Consider the following 18,380-nt stretch of genomic DNA (forward strand, 5'->3'; position numbering starts at 1 on the left):
AATTTCTTTTATAGATGTGTTTATATTAATATTGACTACAGAGTATTTATTTAATTTTTTAATTATTTTTGAATTTATACTTTACCAACGTTAGTTTTAATATCACTCCAGTCCTTTTATTATTTTATTCCTATTAATTATTTGCATGCTAAATTAGTTTGTTTTTTACTACCCCAAGTAAGTAGTCCTATAACTTCTAACGCGCGTACGTAAGTTCACACACGCGATTTTTTTTTTTTTTTTTTTTTTTAAATGGGTTATTTTAAACCTAGGAAAACACATTTTCTCACTGTTGCAGTCGCAGGTCTAAATTCGTTATCGGTCTATTCATTTGCGTCGCGATATGATTGTCTTTATGATTAGATATTAGAAATTGTTTATGTGACTTGAAGTTGCAGTGAAGTGTTGATAATTCAGTTATCACGGGCTATTGACTTTTGCCATAATTTTTCAAATGTTTGAAATGCTCGTTTATACAGAAACCACTGAAGGTATTTGCAATTTTTCACATAAAAAAAAATTACTCTTCGTACATTTCGCGTTCGGGAAATATATTTAAACCTTTCGTATGTTTCTCACTGTTAAATCTTACAACCTTCAAATCGAATATTTGTGTTACCACCCAAGGTACTCTCGTCGATCCTTTTAATTTAGTATCCAGCAATAAACGTTTGTATTAGTCCCCGCCATTTTTTTTCTAAGAATTTCAAGCCACGGCGTGAAGTAAAGCTTCCGTGTTACATCTTACCATTCGACGTGGCTTAGGAAATAGCTTGGGGCACTTTCTGATGTCAACATTCTAATTCTTGTGTAGTGATCCCGACATGCGACAGTTGCAGTTTCTCTCATGAAGTGAGCAGTAGTTTTCAGCGGTTCCTTGTAGTAAACACCAGGTTCTAAGGTGGTCTGAAAGCTTTGTTGAGGTGTTAGTTCTGCCGTGTCGTGCCAGGAAAGTGGCGTACGAACTCGGGATTGAAATTAAAAGCAACAATTTGAAAGCTCCGAGAAGGCAGGGTCCAGCGTCTCGTAAAGGGGTGCCTCTGAAAGTTCATGCAGAGGCGACAAAGCAATGCTTCGTATGCCGGCGTTGCTGGTTAAGTCTGTGTGGCAATGGAAGTCGGCGCGTGTTTCGTCACGGAGATTACATTCTCTTTTCCCCGTCTGTAGCCTCAATTACACTGGACGGGCTTGCTAACTACTCGTGGGCGGGGAAACTGTCACTAGGCCAGCTAGTGTCTATTTATGGTGCAAAGCGAGTAAAACTCGTTTACGCACTTGCGAGATATTCTTGCGGAAATCTTCACGTTGTTTTCTTGTTGTTTTATTTTTTGGTGTATATGATAGTTTTTTATTTTCACTAGAACTGTTCGCCGACATCCCAACTACGTCAGACCATAACAGTGGCCAACGAGTAGCAAGTAAAACAGACCAGTCATCATCTTTACTCTCTGGCTCAAGGGTTCAAATAACGTGTTAACGAGTCGTCGTGCTTACACTGTGCGCAATGGCGGACGCAATAGCTTGTGCGGTGCTTGTGTAGAGAAACATTTTTTCCTTCAGAAAACGTAATAATATAAATTGATTGTTCGCATGCGAGGGACATCAACACCTCTGGAAGAGCTCCTCTTGGATCTGCCCGTGGAAACGGGGTTCGGTCGCGAGTGAATTCGCGGGCGAGAAGCAAGTGTAATCGAGGCCTGTTGGCAACGCGTGCCCGGCGCGTGGCGATTGCTGATTGCTGGTTGATGATTGGTCGGACGATCGGGGCCAGCGGTGGACGTGACGAACGATGCTTTCGGACGTCACCTTGCGCTGCGGCTGTGTTCCGACACGGCGCGCCACTCGGCGAGCTCACGTCAGCGGAGCCGGTTGCGGCGTGATGACATCACCGCCGCCTGCTTGACCAACTTACCACTTCTTACCTGCGGCGTGCTCCCTCCCTGCGTTACTACTGTCTTCCTTCTCCTCTCTCTCTCCATCTCTCGGCACTCGAACCTCTCCTGAAAAGGACATCTCCCTCCGCTCATGGTTGTGCTGTGCAGCGGTAGTGCATTTCGCGTCGAGCCGAACATTTTCGACACGAGCTTCTCAAATTGGGTCTTGATTGTTTCACTTGCACATCGACGCACGCCGCTTACAATTGGGGGGGGGGGGGGATTATTCCGAGCATTCAGTGTTTTAGCGCCTTTATCAATTCAAAACTGCACAGGACATTGCACACATTCAAATTTTGTTTCAAATTACATCCTATTTTTATTGAACTTTTTCAGTTGTAAAAAAATTATTTTAATTAAATTTTATCCTCATAAAGTTAAAATAAACCAGAAATTAACAGACTTGTGGTAATTAATGTTATGTAATAAAACACATTTTGTGAGACAATTCAAATAAACACTCAAATATTTGTGATATACCTTTTGATTATAATTTTTATTTTAATGAATACTTTTTTAAAATTTTGTCTACATGTGTCTTTGAATTATATGAATTTAAATAAAAATTAGATTGTGTGAAATGACATAAAGAAGAGATTTGATTTCAATATGGCATATTGGGGACAGTATTTTTTTTTAGGTAAAAACACGTTTTTATTGTGTATTTTTAAATAAAATTTAAAGCTTTTGACATTAATTTATATAAAGGGAAGTGTACAGTTTGAAAGTTAAAAATTATTTTCACAAATACATCTCGAAAATCCTTCAAATGTAGTAGCTGCATTTTAATTATTATATATTTTAATTATGAATTATGGTTGACTGCAATTTTCTATATTTTGTAAAAAAATAATAACTTAAACTTTTTTGTACTTTTATATCCTATATTCTAGTATTATAAGTTTTTAGACTAACTTTTTAATTAATTTTTTGTGTATTGATAAATATAATAAATGAAATTTTGTAGGAATAATGTTTATATTTGTTTGTATGTGTGTTCTTCAGGAACGAAGAAGATGGAATACAAAACTCGCCAATGGCACGAGAAATGTTTTTGCTGTTGTGTGTGCAAATCGGCAATAGGTACGAAGAGCTTTATTCCGCGTGAGCAAGAGATCTACTGTGCTACTTGCTATGAAGAAAAGTTTGCTACTCGTTGTGTAAAGTGCAAAAAGGTAAGCAGTTTTTCTTCCAGAATGAATATTCACTCTCAAGTATAAAACATGTACTGTTTTGTTATTGATACGAACAAGTACGTATACTATTACAACTATATTGTTGGGATTACTTTCATATTATGCCCTCTATTTTGAAGGTTGATATTATTAAATTGCTGGTTTCCAGTGTGACACTCTGAGAGCTAGAAACCCAGGAAGCCCAGGTAATGCAAGGGTGTTTGTAATATTATGGGGTTATTGAAAAAATTGAGTTAAACCAGTTTTTTGAAATCTGGTGTTTTATAATAACAAAGTTTAAAAAAACATTTTCCATGTCCAGAAGATGTCAGTTTATAACATATTTGTTGTGGATGTTTTATACATTTAAAAATTTGGCCAACTACCACTTCATACCTCATTGTTTCGGTAACCCCACTTTATGATTAGAAATCTGCAGAACATTGATGGAGATATAAGCTAACAAGTAAATTTAGGTGTTTATAAAGTGTAGAAAATGGGAGGGAAAAAAATGTTCATACCTAAAATGAATGTGATGCATCAAAGTTATCTTAGAATATTTATATTGTAATTTTTTGGATAGTTTGAATGTCAACAAAAGATGTGAAATTTTTCACCAAGAAGGTTTTCTGCAATGTAGTTATTTTAGCATGTAAATATGCCTGTGAGTGAGATTAATAATTTAATGATGAAGGTAGATTAATGATATCCAACGTTAATGCCAAGCAAAGTAAGAATTTGATAAACTGGACTCTCCTTAAGACTGATTACTGATTTCTGCCATTGCCAAATAACTCGTAAGCGTGCTATCTCGCTAAAAAATCTCTTTTGAGCACAGTGTTTTCCAATATCTTATCCGTGTTATCGAAATGACTTGACTCACATCCTTATCTGTTAATTTTAGCTGTATGTGGCTAGGTACAGATAAATCTCAAAACGCATGGTGTAGGAAGGGAACATGAGCATACATGTGTGGATCTTAAGCCTGAGGGGTCGTTGAATCTAATGAATGCTGAAACTAGGCTTTGTTGAATCTAGCTTCTAATGGCACTGCAACTTGAAAATGCTACCTGTCAAACTAAAACAATAACATTAACTGGCATTGCACTGCAAGATATACAAAGCCTGGAGTTTAAGGTGGTAGGGTTGCCAATTTCTTTACCACTCCATTCTCAAAGAATGCTAAGTGAGAAAATGTTTTACTGATACCTATAATCAATAAAGTAAGTTTGATAATGGTTTTGGTGATTTTATGGTGGAAACATGCCATATAGCAGACTACATAACATTAACGCTGAAACACACAGAGTATCTGGATTTTCAGCTACCGAAATTTCCTTTAGATTAACTTTATCCAAAAATACTGGAAACAGAGATAAGCCATTGATGTTCCCCCCCCCCCCCCTCCACCTTTTTGATTGGTGAACTGAGCATGCCTGCTGTTGGAGGAGAACATCAGGAAATCTTGTAACATATGTAAATGAAAATGAATTTTGTCATACACTATTTAGATTTCTAATATTTTTTTTAAAATTATGCACTACTGGAAAAAAACAATAATACAATTTTTTTTGATAAACTTAAGACGATTTTAACTTATTTGTAAATATAGATTTTTGTACTTTGCTCATATCCTAAGATATTTCTTGCATTCACCTAGAATTAAGGGAGTGCAACACTTTCAATAGAATAAATGTACCTAGTTGAAAATAATGTCGGTGAAGAAATGGACTAATTATATTAATAGCATCATGTTGGTTATTATTGAAAACTTAACTGTCTGTATAATAATAGTTTTTAAAATATTATAAAGCATATCAATACTTTTCATATATAGTTTATTGTATCAACTAAAAATTTGTTATTATTTACTGTAATAATTGTTATTTATAATTTAAATGCAGTCACATTGTTGTAAACTTTCTAAAAAATTTATGATACATATGATGTCATTTTACCCACTACGGGATGTCGTGACCACAGGCAACACCACAGTAATCACAGCTGTGATGCCCCTATCCTTGCCAAGGTATGATGATTCTGCGGTGGTTTGCCATTGCCTTTGCGGGATGAAGGTGAAAGGGACATTGCAAACACCCAGGGATAAGACTTGAAAAATCCCCTCCCCGGCTGAGAATTTAATCCGGGCCCTTTGGCCCACGAGCCAGATATGCTAGCCACTAGACAGTGTGGATATGATACATATATGTGTAGGAAAAACAAAATGTATCTACATCCTGACAATGCTTACAATTATTAATTTCTTCTTATGTAAAGAAATTTATAAATTGGCAATTGGTTGCTACATATCTTGGAAGATGATTTTGTTGTGTGTTATGGAGAATTGTATCTACCAGTTGCATGTTGTCAATTATTTTTCCAGATAATTACAAGTGGGGGGGTGACCTACAAAAATGAACCGTGGCATCGTGAATGTTTCACGTGTACCAACTGCAATACATCACTTGCTGGACAACGCTTCACCTCTCGTGATGAGAAGCCATATTGCGCTGAATGTTTCGGAGAGCTTTTTGCCAAGAGATGCACAGCATGCAGCAAGCCCATTACAGGTTACCCAATTTTACTTTCTTATTCATAGCTGTATGAATAGATAGTACTATGATTTAGTGATCTGTTAATTAAAAACCGAAAAACTGATCATATATAAGACAAATAAGATTAATACGGGTATTTCGCGAGTAACTACATTGACTAAAAATATTGTTGGAATTTGAGGTACTTAATTAGTTTGTTTTGTGGCAGTTTTAAATGAGTGTGTACCAGAAACTTATTAATATTTCTGATGGTATTCACTATAATTATTTCCAATCACAATGTTATTTGGGGTGAGTGACATAAAACAAAACTGTGGTCGTTATGGTATTTTTTATTTTACTTTGTTTTTATTTGAATTTTTGCATTTGCAGAGCTCTGCAAGAAATGAATGTTAGATTTTGACTATAGAACGTTAAAAGTGGATGTAAATGTAACCCAGGGAGAACCTGTCGCTCCATATGACATTCTCTGTGGTGTGCATCTAAAGCCGAGTGGCAGATCTCTCTTGAGTCTGCACACAATCATGGCTTATATCCTCTAAGTTGACAGCATTGGGTATTTGCCATTACGTACATAGATTTAAGGCCCTAACTCTAAATTAGAGTGTCTGCTGCTATGATTAGAGACAACATTTTGTAATTTTTTAGGCCAATCTTTATTTTTGAAACTATAAATATTTTTTTTTTTAATTCTGTTTGTTCATGAAGAAAGTGTTTTATTCAACAAATTACACTTAAATGTTTTTTAATACTTATTTCACCATAATAGGTTAATTTTGATTGTAATATATATGATATATTTTTACAGTAACATAATTTTTATTTGCCTTATATAGGACAGAATTACTCTGAACAATGAAAATTAACAAGTTTGTGTATTTGGAAAATGTACCGTCAGTAATTTTTGATTGAGTTCGAAAAAGGGTTTGTAAAATAAAACCAAATAAAAATCAATATATTTTCCTATTTACACTTATTTGGTCTATGCATTTTGATGCATACTTTGTGCTAAATTAATTAAATTCATTGGTTTTCATTTTATTTGAAGATAACATTTTATTTAAAGATAACATTATGGTGACAGGTGATTAGTTTTATGTTTAAAAAATCAGATTTAATTCTTGATTATTACATTTCAGGGCATGCAGTTGTTTGACAACTCGATGAGGCAATTTATCTTGTTTTCATTCCATTGTGTTGTAAATGAAATGGAACTGGTTGCTCTTTCATAATTTAGCCACGTCACATGCGAGAATAGGTTTTTTGAAACATACACTGATTAAAATTAAGATATCAAGATAGTGACGTATCAAAAGATGTATTTTCTCTTGTTCTATGTGGCTCTTGACTCCTTCGAAGAAAAGGGGACGGGTTGCCTGCCATGTATCACAAGAGTTATTTCTCGTTAGCATTGCTTTATTTTTGGGTTGTGTTGCATGTTGGGTGTATCTGACATGTCAAACCCTTACTTACAATTCTCTGCTGATACACTATCAGTTAGTGTTGCCTTTCTCTTCTTATAGAATGTTCACAGGCAGTCAATGGTAAAGATTAATGGAATATATCCACATATCACACTCAGAAACTGATTCTACACTGCAATCTTTCTTTATGCTACATATTGCTTCATGCCAATTAAAATGAAAGTGGTGAGCTGTAAATGATGGTTATCCAGGTCAATTAATTACTTTGTCAAGTCCGATGCTATTGTTGCACTTGTTCATTATGTTTTGGACTGTGATCTGGGTATTAATGTCTCCTTTTCTGGTCGACAGCAGTGGACACTCCAATGGTTAGTTAAACTGTCTTTGGGAGTACTTAAATTTTACAGGCATCAGGCATGTGGCATTTTATTTTCTTATTGCAAAGCAGTATAATTTCTTTATTCCTTCATGTAATGGGGTAGGCCCTATTTTTATTTTGCAGTTTGTTTAAATTTTTGCAGTGCAGCAATTAGTTTGGAGGAAAGTATTTATCTCCTTGGTAGTTTTGGTTATGGTGTTAAGCTTGCTGGTCAGTTCGAAAAAATTTTTGAGTCATTCTAGGAATAGGTTTTTCAATGAAAAAACATTATTATTTTTCGTTGTGTTAAAGATTGGTGCTGTGGAATGCATGGTCAGGTACCCTACCAGCTTTCCTATAATTTTAATTGTATATGCTTTAATCATCAAAAGACCTGTTAGGGACTTTCTTTGCCGATGATCTTTCACATTGTTCTTGGATAATACATGAAAAAAATTGTTTTGTTAATGTCAAATTGTAGAATTTGCTTGCCAGATTCTCCTGAATATTCGAGTGAATTACTCAGTATAGTTCATGAAAGATGCTTGTTAAAACTCATTGTCAATCAACATATCTACTCACCTAGGTTGGATCCTACAAATTAAATGTAGAATTTCCTTAGACTCAACCTCATCTGAGCTTAATATTTGATTTTTGTCTAGCCAAAGCCTGGCACTGGTACCAAATATTGATTTCCCCACCTAGTAGGAAAATGGATATGCATGCCAAATAATTTCTCCCATGATTTTATTACACAAGCACCTGTCCAGAAGTCTCTTCATAGTCTATGAAATATTTTAGTAAAAGTGTCAAATGCATTTAGCTTTGACATTCATAAAAATACTTTCAAGGGTAGTATGTAATCTACCATTTTATTTTTAATTATTTGAAAGGTTTTATTTATTAACTAAACAAAATCTGAAGTATAGCTGTATTCCAATTGTCTATTTTATAATGCAGTTGCTCTGGAATAATTATTCAGGTTTGTTATGAATTTTTGACCCATTGCCAATTTTCATTTTCTGTTATGTGCCTGTTTAAATGAAATATTGTGCGATAGTAGAGTTCAATTTTATGCAAGCACAGTTTCTTTTTTTTTCTTTTTTTTTTTCATGTGATAACGTCTTATAAATCGATGAACGCCGGCTGCACGTACGAAAAAGCGTGACACATTGTCATGTTCCGCCTGAGCCGAGCGTGCAAGAACCAGCCAACCACCGTGCGAGAAAATCTTCTATAATATCAAACGGGTTATGGCGGGCTTTTTAAAAGCAGCAATTTAAAAAATTTGATTTATTTGTCCAATTTCGTTATTTCAAATAAATTTATTGACATTGATTTGATTTCAGTTTATTTTTATAACTACAGTAGAGTCTCGCTAATTCGGACCCCGCTAGTCCGGACATCCGGTTAATCCGGACGGATATAAAAAATACGTAAATGATGAATAAGAATATTGTGACAAAGGAAAATAAGAAAATATATTTGTAAGAGAGGATCCTCTTGCCCTCAGTAGCCGGGAGTATTTCCGCTAGTTTTCCGCTCATCGTCTTTTCCAAGAAGTGACTCACTCTATCTATACCTGCGAGTTGTTTTGTTTTGTTCCCTTCAGTCGATGGTTACTCGTGCTGGTGACAAGTGTTTGTGACAGTTTAATTTTATTCAGTGCGAGCATTGTATTGTGTACACTTATTAAGAGCAACGTAATGGCTACTAAACGTAAGAAAGTGACTGTAACTATGGAGCAAAAACTCCAAGCCTTATTTCGTATTGATGCGGGTGAATCATTAACTAGAATCGCGCAAGATCTAGGAGTGGGAAAACAAACTGTTTCTGATTGGAAAAAAAATCGGAAAGAAATTGAAGATTTTTGTGCTAAAATGGTGAGTAAGGACAGTCTGGGTAACAGAAGCACGTTAAAAAAACCAAAAAATGAAACTTTAGACGAGGCTTTGTACATTTGGTTTTGCCAACAACGTGAACAAGGCGTTCCGCTGTCGGGCGTAACATTACAAGCGTTCGCGCTCAAACTCAATGAAAAATTAAAAGGTGACCCTGCTTTTACTGCCATTGTGGGATGGTTATCTCGTTGGAAAGATCGACACGGTATTCGTTAACTTAGTGTAAGTGGTGAAATGTTGACAGGTGACAATAGTGCAAGTGAAGACTTTAAAGTAAAATTTGAAAAGTTTGTTAAAGATGAAAACTTAGAGCCTTGCCAAGTGTTTTAACGCTGATGAAACGGGATTAAATTACAAAATGCTTCCAAAAAAACATTAGCATCAAAATTGGATTCTGTAGCCAAAGGTCATAAGGTAAAAAAAGAAAGAGTAACTTTGCTTCCTTGTAGTAATGCTTCTGGCAACTTGAAAATTCCACTATTGTTATAGGCAAAATCGGCTAAGCCTAGGGCCCTTAAAAATCTGCTCTTCCAGCCCAGTACACTTAACAAAAATCAGCATGGATGGACAGAAAAATTTTTAAAGCTTGGTTTTTTGAAACATTTGTTCCTAAAACAAAAAAGTTTTTTTGAGACGAAAACCGCCCAGAAAAAGCTGTGTTGTTAATTGATAATGCACCATGCCACTCGAGTGAAGAAGAATTGCGAGACGGTGAAATTTTCGTAAAATTTCTGCCACCAAACGTGACTGCTTTGATACAACCAATGGATCAAGGGGTGATTGAAGCAATAAAACGGCGATATAGGAAAAAAATTATCATGTTTCTTTTAGAGCAACAAGAAGCAGACCCGTCAGCTAACTTAATGGATCATATTAAGAAAGTGACAATGAAGACTGTCATTTACTTGGTCGCAGAAGCATGGGAAGAAATTAAGCCGTCAACTCTTTAAAAAAGCTGGAAAAATTTGTGGCCAAGCATTTCACAGGAAAAACAGGGACAAGACGAAACTCAACCAACTTCAACTAGCTTTGATTTTGTACATGTTTTTCAACAGTTGGAGGGTTGTGCCAACATAGAGGAGAATGACATATCAGAATGGATTAACGATGACAACGGTATTGGTCATCAAATGTTAAGTGAAGATGAAATCGTGGAGGCATGCATTGCAAACACAGCAACTGAAATAGACAGTTCGGAAGATGACGATGGAGGTACGGAGGAATCAGCTGGCCCAACTCATGGCGAAGCGACTACAATGCTGGAGGGGTTGCTGAGTTACTTTGAGAAGCAAAGCGACACAACGTCTGCTGAGCTACTGACGTTGAGGCGCCTACGAGATCGCACGGCAAAACGACGGCAATCTTCTTTAAAACAAAAGAATATTACAGACTTTTTCGAGTAAATTAATTGTTTTTAAACTTTAATTGTTTATACTTTTTAATTACATGTAGGTATGTACAATACATATTATTGTTTTATATGTGTTACATACATATGTATATAGTTTCTTAAGTACTTTATAATAAAACGCAGTTGATTTTTAAGCATAAAGATTTTTTATTTAGCCTATAAAACTTGTTTTTGATACATTTTAAAGTTGATTACGGATGATCCGGACTTTCGGTCATCCGGACAGGGTCCGGTCCGGACAAGTCCGGATTAGTGAGACTCTACTGTAATTGTTTGTGTTTATATTTAATCAAATTATTTAAATTAAATTTGCAAAAACTGTAAATATTTGAAAATTAAAAAGTGTGCAATTTTTCATCAATGTTTTTTTATGACGTTATCACGTAAAATTATTGTCCGTAAACCGACTTTCCAGACAATTCCCCTTTTTTTTCATTAGCATTTTGTGTCACTTCGGTGGGATTACACACAAATGCTTTGTTATTGGGAAACTTTGCTGACGTTACTGCTGCCCTATGGATTTTTTTGGGCATTCGCCTGTTTCCCTCACCAATGAATTTCATGATTGCACTATCCCATTGTTTCACCTCCTGTCATTTTTAATCATTTCAATTGGACAATATCTTTAACCTAATTCATATATCCATTTTATTTTATTTTTGTGTTTCTGTAATTAAGGCTGATTATTGTCATTCTTGTAGTTTTGGAATGCTTGAATGGTTCAAGTTTGTCTACTTGAATATCATTAATTTTCATAAAACATTTTTTTCTTTTGTAACTTGTGTGTTTCTTCCTAGTTAATGTAATTGTATCTAGGAATTTTCTCTTTTGTGGTCTAATAATTTAAATACATATACTTAAGTGCTATATCAAAGTATAGAGTGATGGACTTACCCGGCTATGTGAACAGCAATCTTTATGTTCCATTATGGATTGAGATATTTTAACTGTACATGATTTGTTACTTAACTGATTTGACATAAGCCTTTTCATTGTTGGTGATTAGAGAGGCTTAACAATCCTGTGGCAAGGATTACGAGTGATCTCAAATTCTGTCACGACTCTTTTGTTAATCACTGAATTGGTAACGAATTGTTTCAGAGCCCAGTTAAGTCTCTGAGGTCCTGTCATCTTAAAACCCATGTTCTCAACTGTACATGCACAATTTTACTTTATTGCAAACCCATAAAATAATCTACTCAAAATCATTTCATTTGTCTGGCTTTCAGAGATTTGAGGCATTTTTGTTTTGGAGCTTTTGCAATATTTTGTTTTAATTGGTGTTGTAGTGAGATAACTCATATGGTTTGTAACAAGAATTTACATTTATATTTTGCTTCAATGTTTACAGGCATTGGTGGCACACGTTTCATCTCTTTTGAGGATCGCCACTGGCACAATGATTGCTTTATTTGCGCTCAATGCAAGACGTCGCTCGTTGGTCGAGGATTTATTACAGATGCAGATGATATCATCTGCCCAGAATGTGCAAAGCAGAAACTGATGTAAAAACATATAAACAAAACCTTTATGTTTGTAGTTAAATGATTATGACCAGCTGTTAGAAATATTTCTAAGTCATAACAAAACTATAGATCCTACAAACACATGTGCTTTATTACATTATTAGAAACATAGAACATATTCAGCTATTTAAAAGAATTTTATATATATGGACAGTGTTTTTGATGAGCTTAATGAGGGGAGTAAATTGTAAATTAATACAATATTTTTTTTAAATAAATTGTTATGGCATATTTTTGTTAAAGTATGAAATTTACTTTAGTTTAATAATGTGAACTTCTTCCCCTCTAACCGTCCAGTTATCTGCCTTTGTCTCATTCACCTGAGAAGTTACACTACTAAATTATTTAACTACTACATAAACAGCACAATTCATTGCAGTCATTTTCAATCTTCCATGTCATTTTTAATTTAGCATATGTGCAATTCTGCTAATTTTGTAGATCATGTGGCATTCATCATTTTGAAATCTTTTATTAAGGTTTTTTTAACTTGCTTCTATTTATGTTTGTAAGCCAAGCCTTAAGGAAGTAAGATACTCTACTTTATTTATCTGTAGTAGTTTTAATATTGATTTTTAATAGCTAGGTCCCTAAAGTGTTCTGTATTTTCTGCTGGATGATGTAGATATTTACTACTAAGGCAAAACCTATGAATGTTATTTGCTGCACGAGTTAATAACATTAGTGTATTCTATGGATAGGGTTTCTAGATATTCTTATTGCATCTGAGGAAGATACTTAAAAATCTCACTGAAATTGGAAATGATTTAAGTTGGCACCTACTTTAAACTGCTGAGTTTATGCTTTAGATATGAGTGTACAGAATAGCAACCCATTTAGGTCAACAGTAACAATATTATGCAGTAACATATTGGATTTTAATAATTTTGGTTTATTGGTTGGGTTCCATAATTCCTTCTTTAAATAAATTTGATACCTGCAGTGTTTGAATACTTGAGTGTGTTGAAATGTTAGAAGCAAGTTGATTTATAAAAGTTTTGTACATAATATACTTTAAGCTATAGATATTCTGTTTTACAGTTTGAATTTTATCATTTGTAAAATTCATTCCATTTTTCAAGGTACACACACACATGCTCATTCACACTGTCTCAATTCATACACACAAATACACACATAGATATGCATAGGTACTCACATACTTAAATACATACACATGTGTAGATATCTGAATACATGTACATACACACACATATACAAATGCACACACACACATTTATACAAATGCACACACACATTTATACAAATGCACACACACATTTATACAAATGCACACACACATTTATACAAATGCACACACACACACATTTATACAAATGCACACACACACACATTTATACAAATGCACACACACATTTATACAAATGCACACACACATTTATACAAATGCACACACACATTTATACAAATGAACACACACACACACATTTATACAAATGAACACACACACACATTTATACAAATGAACACACACACACACATTTATACAAATGAACACACACACACACATTTATACAAATGAACACACACACACACATTTATACAAATGAACACACACACATACATTTATACAAATGAACACACACACACACATTTATACAAATGAACACACACACACATTTATACAAATGAACACACACACACATTTATACAAATGAACACACACACACATTTATACAAATGAACACACACACACATTTATACAAATGAACACACACACACATTTATACAAATGAACACACACACACATTTATACAAATGAACACACACACACATTTATACAAATGAACACACACACACATTTATACAAATGAACACACACACACATTTATACAAATGAACACACACACACATTTATACAAATGAACACACACACACATTTATACAAATGAACACACACACATTTATACAAATGAACACACACACATTTATACAAATGAACACACACACATTTATACAAATGCACGCACACACACACAAATGTACGCACACACACAAATGCAGGTTTATTTTGCTGCTTATTCTCACTCTGGTTTCTTTGTTCACAATATTTCAGATCATACTATTTAATATCACCACAGAAGTACCTTTTTAAATACTCAGTTATAACTTCTGTTAATTTTAAAAGGGAACTTAGGTCTTTATTATCAGCCAAATACCAACATTATTTTAATTCTATCTCCTTTTATGAATCAATTTGTTTGGCACAAAAATTATATGATCAAAAGTATATGTGTCAGTTTATCAAAGATAGTTTCCTTAAGAAGGGAGACATAATACATGGTCAAAAAGCACCTAAAATGTGAATTAATAAAATATAGTAACCCTGTCTATAGATGGAGTTTGTATTTGTTGTATAACGTCTTTAAATAGACATTAATATCTGTTTTAAATGTGATTTTGCATAAACTTCAAGCTTAAATGCTGGATGTTGGTTCATTACTTTTAAGTGTGTATCTTTTGTGTCTTCATGTATGTTAAATTAAAGTCGGTGCAGTAATCATTGCTAACACATTTTGTCTAATATAGTTTTCACACAAGATTTATTTTGCATGGTGGAAAAGTTTTGATAGCTCATTTACTATTTTGATGCCTTAATTTCTAGATTAACATGATGGATTTACCATAGATACTGCTGCTGTTAATGTGAAATGTGTGATGTCATTTGTTTAATAAGTATTATGTAGCTATTATAGTTGTTTATACCATATGTATTGTGTATTGACTCCAAGAAGCTTGGATTTAATGTTCATTAGAAACAATAAATAGTTTTCAAAATAAATATTTTTTTTATTTTTTTGGAACTGTGTTACTGTTTTGATGAAGCTAAGCTTCTTTACTTAAAATTACTATGTTGACTGGCTTTTACATTATACTTTGTAAAGCTCACAACACATTGGCTTTGAAATACCCTAACTCGTAACAGCATTGTTTAGTTGGCATAACTTCAGTATGAAATGTTCCATTGGATCTTTATTTTAAGCATTATAAGTAATATTTTATTCAATGTTATAAAAAAAAGTGATTTTTGTAAAGAAAGAAATTACCTGATACAGTTATGGAAGTGTGTTTAATTCTGTCATTTATATGGCATCGATTGTGCTCTTTACATTAAAAAAAAAAATATTTTCTTGAAATAAAAGAAAAAAATCACTTAAACTATTTGTTCTCTTTTATTTTACAACCCACCAGTATCCAAAAATCCAAAGAAAGTAGTGTAAAGTAAGTTTTTATGAATATCTGATGTTAATAAAAAGTCTGTTGGCAATTAATTTGACATTTCAATGTGCCTTGGTGCAACTATTTTTAATAATAGTGCAATGAATTGGTCTGCAGACTATCTGCAAAGTCTCGCATATGTTGACAATATTTGCTACTGCAGAACCTTGGGACAGAGAATGACACAAACCATAATTAAAGCTACAAGCTTAAAATTGGTGAAACACAATTAATATAGCAGAAAATAATCTATAAATTTGGTTCACTTCTGGGATAAAGTGTGAATTTTTAGCAAGAATGTGATATTTTTTTTCCATGTAGCGGAGGCCATTTTATGTGATCAATGTCTGTAACACCTAGTATATTCAGTAGGTTTGGGTCGGTCTCGGTGTTGGGTTCCGCCAGTTCTCTGCAAATTAACCGGCATCAAGAACCATAAATATGACGTTAACGGAAAGCATAACAGCCAATACTTTCTTTGGTAAAAACGCTCTGGTATATTGCCAGCGACCGACACGCACACATCTTTTCACTTCACTTCAAGCCCCATGCAACCAGAGAATGGTTCGTAAATCTTTTAATATTGCATTCCCCCCCCCCCCCCCCCTCCCCGCTCAACCGTTTTGAATTCTTTTTTTGTGCTCGCTGCTAGCCCGCCCAGGTGGAAGGATACCACCTGCAGGAAGTATCCGAAGGAAAACAAGAGTTTTTGTGCCAAGATTCTGACCTTTTTTTTTTTTGTCCCTCTTTTCACTATCAGAGATGACCATTTCAATTAAAAGTAGACCTATAGAAAAATAACACAGGCTCAGTATACTTTTAAAACTTATCAAAAAAATAAACTGCCATGATTTAAAGCTGTCTTTCAGCACTCAGATCAAAAACGTCCTTTGTTCTGTCCACTTGCCCTACCTCTAAAAGGCTTCACTGTCACAAGACCAGTACTTTATTATTCTTCTTTCGTTCCTCCAGTGCTGGCTGGCTGGCTGGCGGGCAGGCAGGCAGGCAGGCAGGCAGGCAGGCAGGCAGGCAGGCAGGCAGGCAGGCAGGCAGGCAGAGTTTTTCCATCATTCCCACCCCCTTCTCCAATTGGATTTTTTCCCTTCATATGCCCTTCTGACACGCCTTTCAGAACTTCCACCCCAGTCAACTAAATTTTTCCTAGCCACTGATTTTAAAGGCAAACAACCAAATTACAGTAATAGTTCCATTATTCCTTAGAGTTGGGTTTTGCAAGACAGGATCCTTTCATTATATCATGGATATATGAGTCCATTTTTATTAAAGTAGTATTGAAAGTAGCTTCCCTGAAAAAAAAATTGTAAGTGGAATTTTTTTATATAATTTTAAATGTTATACTTATTTAAATTAGCATATGTATGTCCTTTACTAAAGAAATATATTATTACTCAAGAAATTTCTGGGTCTCTACTTATATTTATAATACGGCCAACATATGTATTAATATACTCTTTAAACAGACCTGTGTTAACTTGGGTGTTCCATCCCTTACCCATTATAATACATACATTACTTTGACGTGTCCCGGCCGGGTGATGGAGTGGCATGAGGTGGGGGCGACAGGCCCACTGGTAGGCTGGCAGCTGCTCCTTGACTCACAGATATTGGTCTAACCTGCCCTCTTGCTGGGCCAGGGGTAGAGGAGGGGTGGAGTCAGGTACAGTGCGACGGAGGGGCATTAAGTGGAGCCTTAGAACGAGCACCCAAAGGCCGCTCCAAGGTGAGGGGAAGTGGGGGGCTCCTAGAGCGAGCACCTGAAGGCCGCTCCAGGGGAGGAGATCTAGAGCGAGCACCCGAGGGTCGCTCCAGAGGAGGGCGGAGGGGAGAGGGGAGAAGTGCGCAGAAGGCCATAACCCAATTTCCAACTATCTGCTTTATTCCCCCCAGATTTCTCTGGGGTCCTTCAGACATTGGTCACTGACAAAGCGACAATCTTTCCCCAATACAGAAAAACAGGCCATCCTGTGCCCTCCCCAGTAATTCACACACTAGGATATTATTTACTTATAACATATATAGCACTGACACACATTTTATATTATACAGTCCTTAATAAATCCATATGCACTGCTATAAACGTTCAAAAAGATGCGTGCTGCCATCTATGATATGTTCGCGGCACCACTCGTAGCCTATATCCCACGGCTGGTGTAGAGAAGCCTGTTGGGATACGGCTTTCTTTGCGAGGCGGCCATGTTGGTTGCAGAGAGAGGAGGCCGAGGGCAAACGCAGGACACGACAATTTGCTACTCCAGTATTAGTTTTTATTTTTTATAAATTACTTAATCTGTTATGAACAAATATTTACATTTTTTCTCAAGCAAATTTTTATTAGTGCGCCTAAAATAAATACCGATCTAGCAAAAAAAAAGCTGTTAATTTACATGTCTTGATATTGCCGCAGTACAGGATGTTGGTACATTGCTGCTCCAGCATCTAGTGGCACGAGAAGCAACTGTGCTGCCTAGGGGCTAGGTCACTTGTTTTTAATTTAAATTATGGTACAGTAGGTCGCTGATGAGTAGAGACATGCATTTTTCGCAATTGCGATAACGCGAATTTTTATGCGAATTTCAGCGATTTTTCTTTAATAAAACGAATTTTTCACTTTCTGCAAAATAATGAGAATAATCTAAAAAAAAACGTGAAATCTGTGATAAAGTTTTAATGTTTTTACAAAAACATAATTTGTTTGGTAAATCAGATTGTTACAGAATAGTCACTGCAGCATAGTAGTCGTAGGTACATCATTTATGACTATTTATAAAAAAAAATGTGGCAAACAAATATCACAATCGTTGCATACCCGACTAAAATCATAAACAATTTAAATAC

At 35.0% G+C, this 18,380-nt stretch overlaps 1 protein-coding gene across 3 annotated transcripts in view; it reads left to right on the forward strand.

Annotated features, from left to right (window-relative positions):
- Nucleotides 1–15,464, forward strand: part of LOC134529496 (four and a half LIM domains protein 3) — a 411,563-nt gene extending 396,099 nt beyond the window's left edge. For all 3 annotated transcript variants that reach the window (XM_063363644.1, XM_063363643.1, XM_063363642.1), the window contains exons 8-10: nucleotides 2,940–3,109; nucleotides 5,493–5,679; nucleotides 12,110–15,464. In XM_063363644.1, coding sequence (XP_063219714.1) covers nucleotides 2,940–3,109; nucleotides 5,493–5,679; nucleotides 12,110–12,267 — 515 coding nt within the window. In that variant the 3' untranslated portion in view covers nucleotides 12,268–15,464. The remainder of the gene's footprint in view (nucleotides 1–2,939; nucleotides 3,110–5,492; nucleotides 5,680–12,109) is intronic.
- The last annotated feature ends 2,916 nt before the right edge of the window (nucleotides 15,465–18,380 follow it).

This window comes from Bacillus rossius, chromosome 2 (genome assembly GCF_032445375.1).
Source record: "Bacillus rossius redtenbacheri isolate Brsri chromosome 2, Brsri_v3, whole genome shotgun sequence".
Classification (NCBI taxonomy): Eukaryota; Metazoa; Arthropoda; class Insecta; order Phasmatodea; family Bacillidae; genus Bacillus; species Bacillus rossius.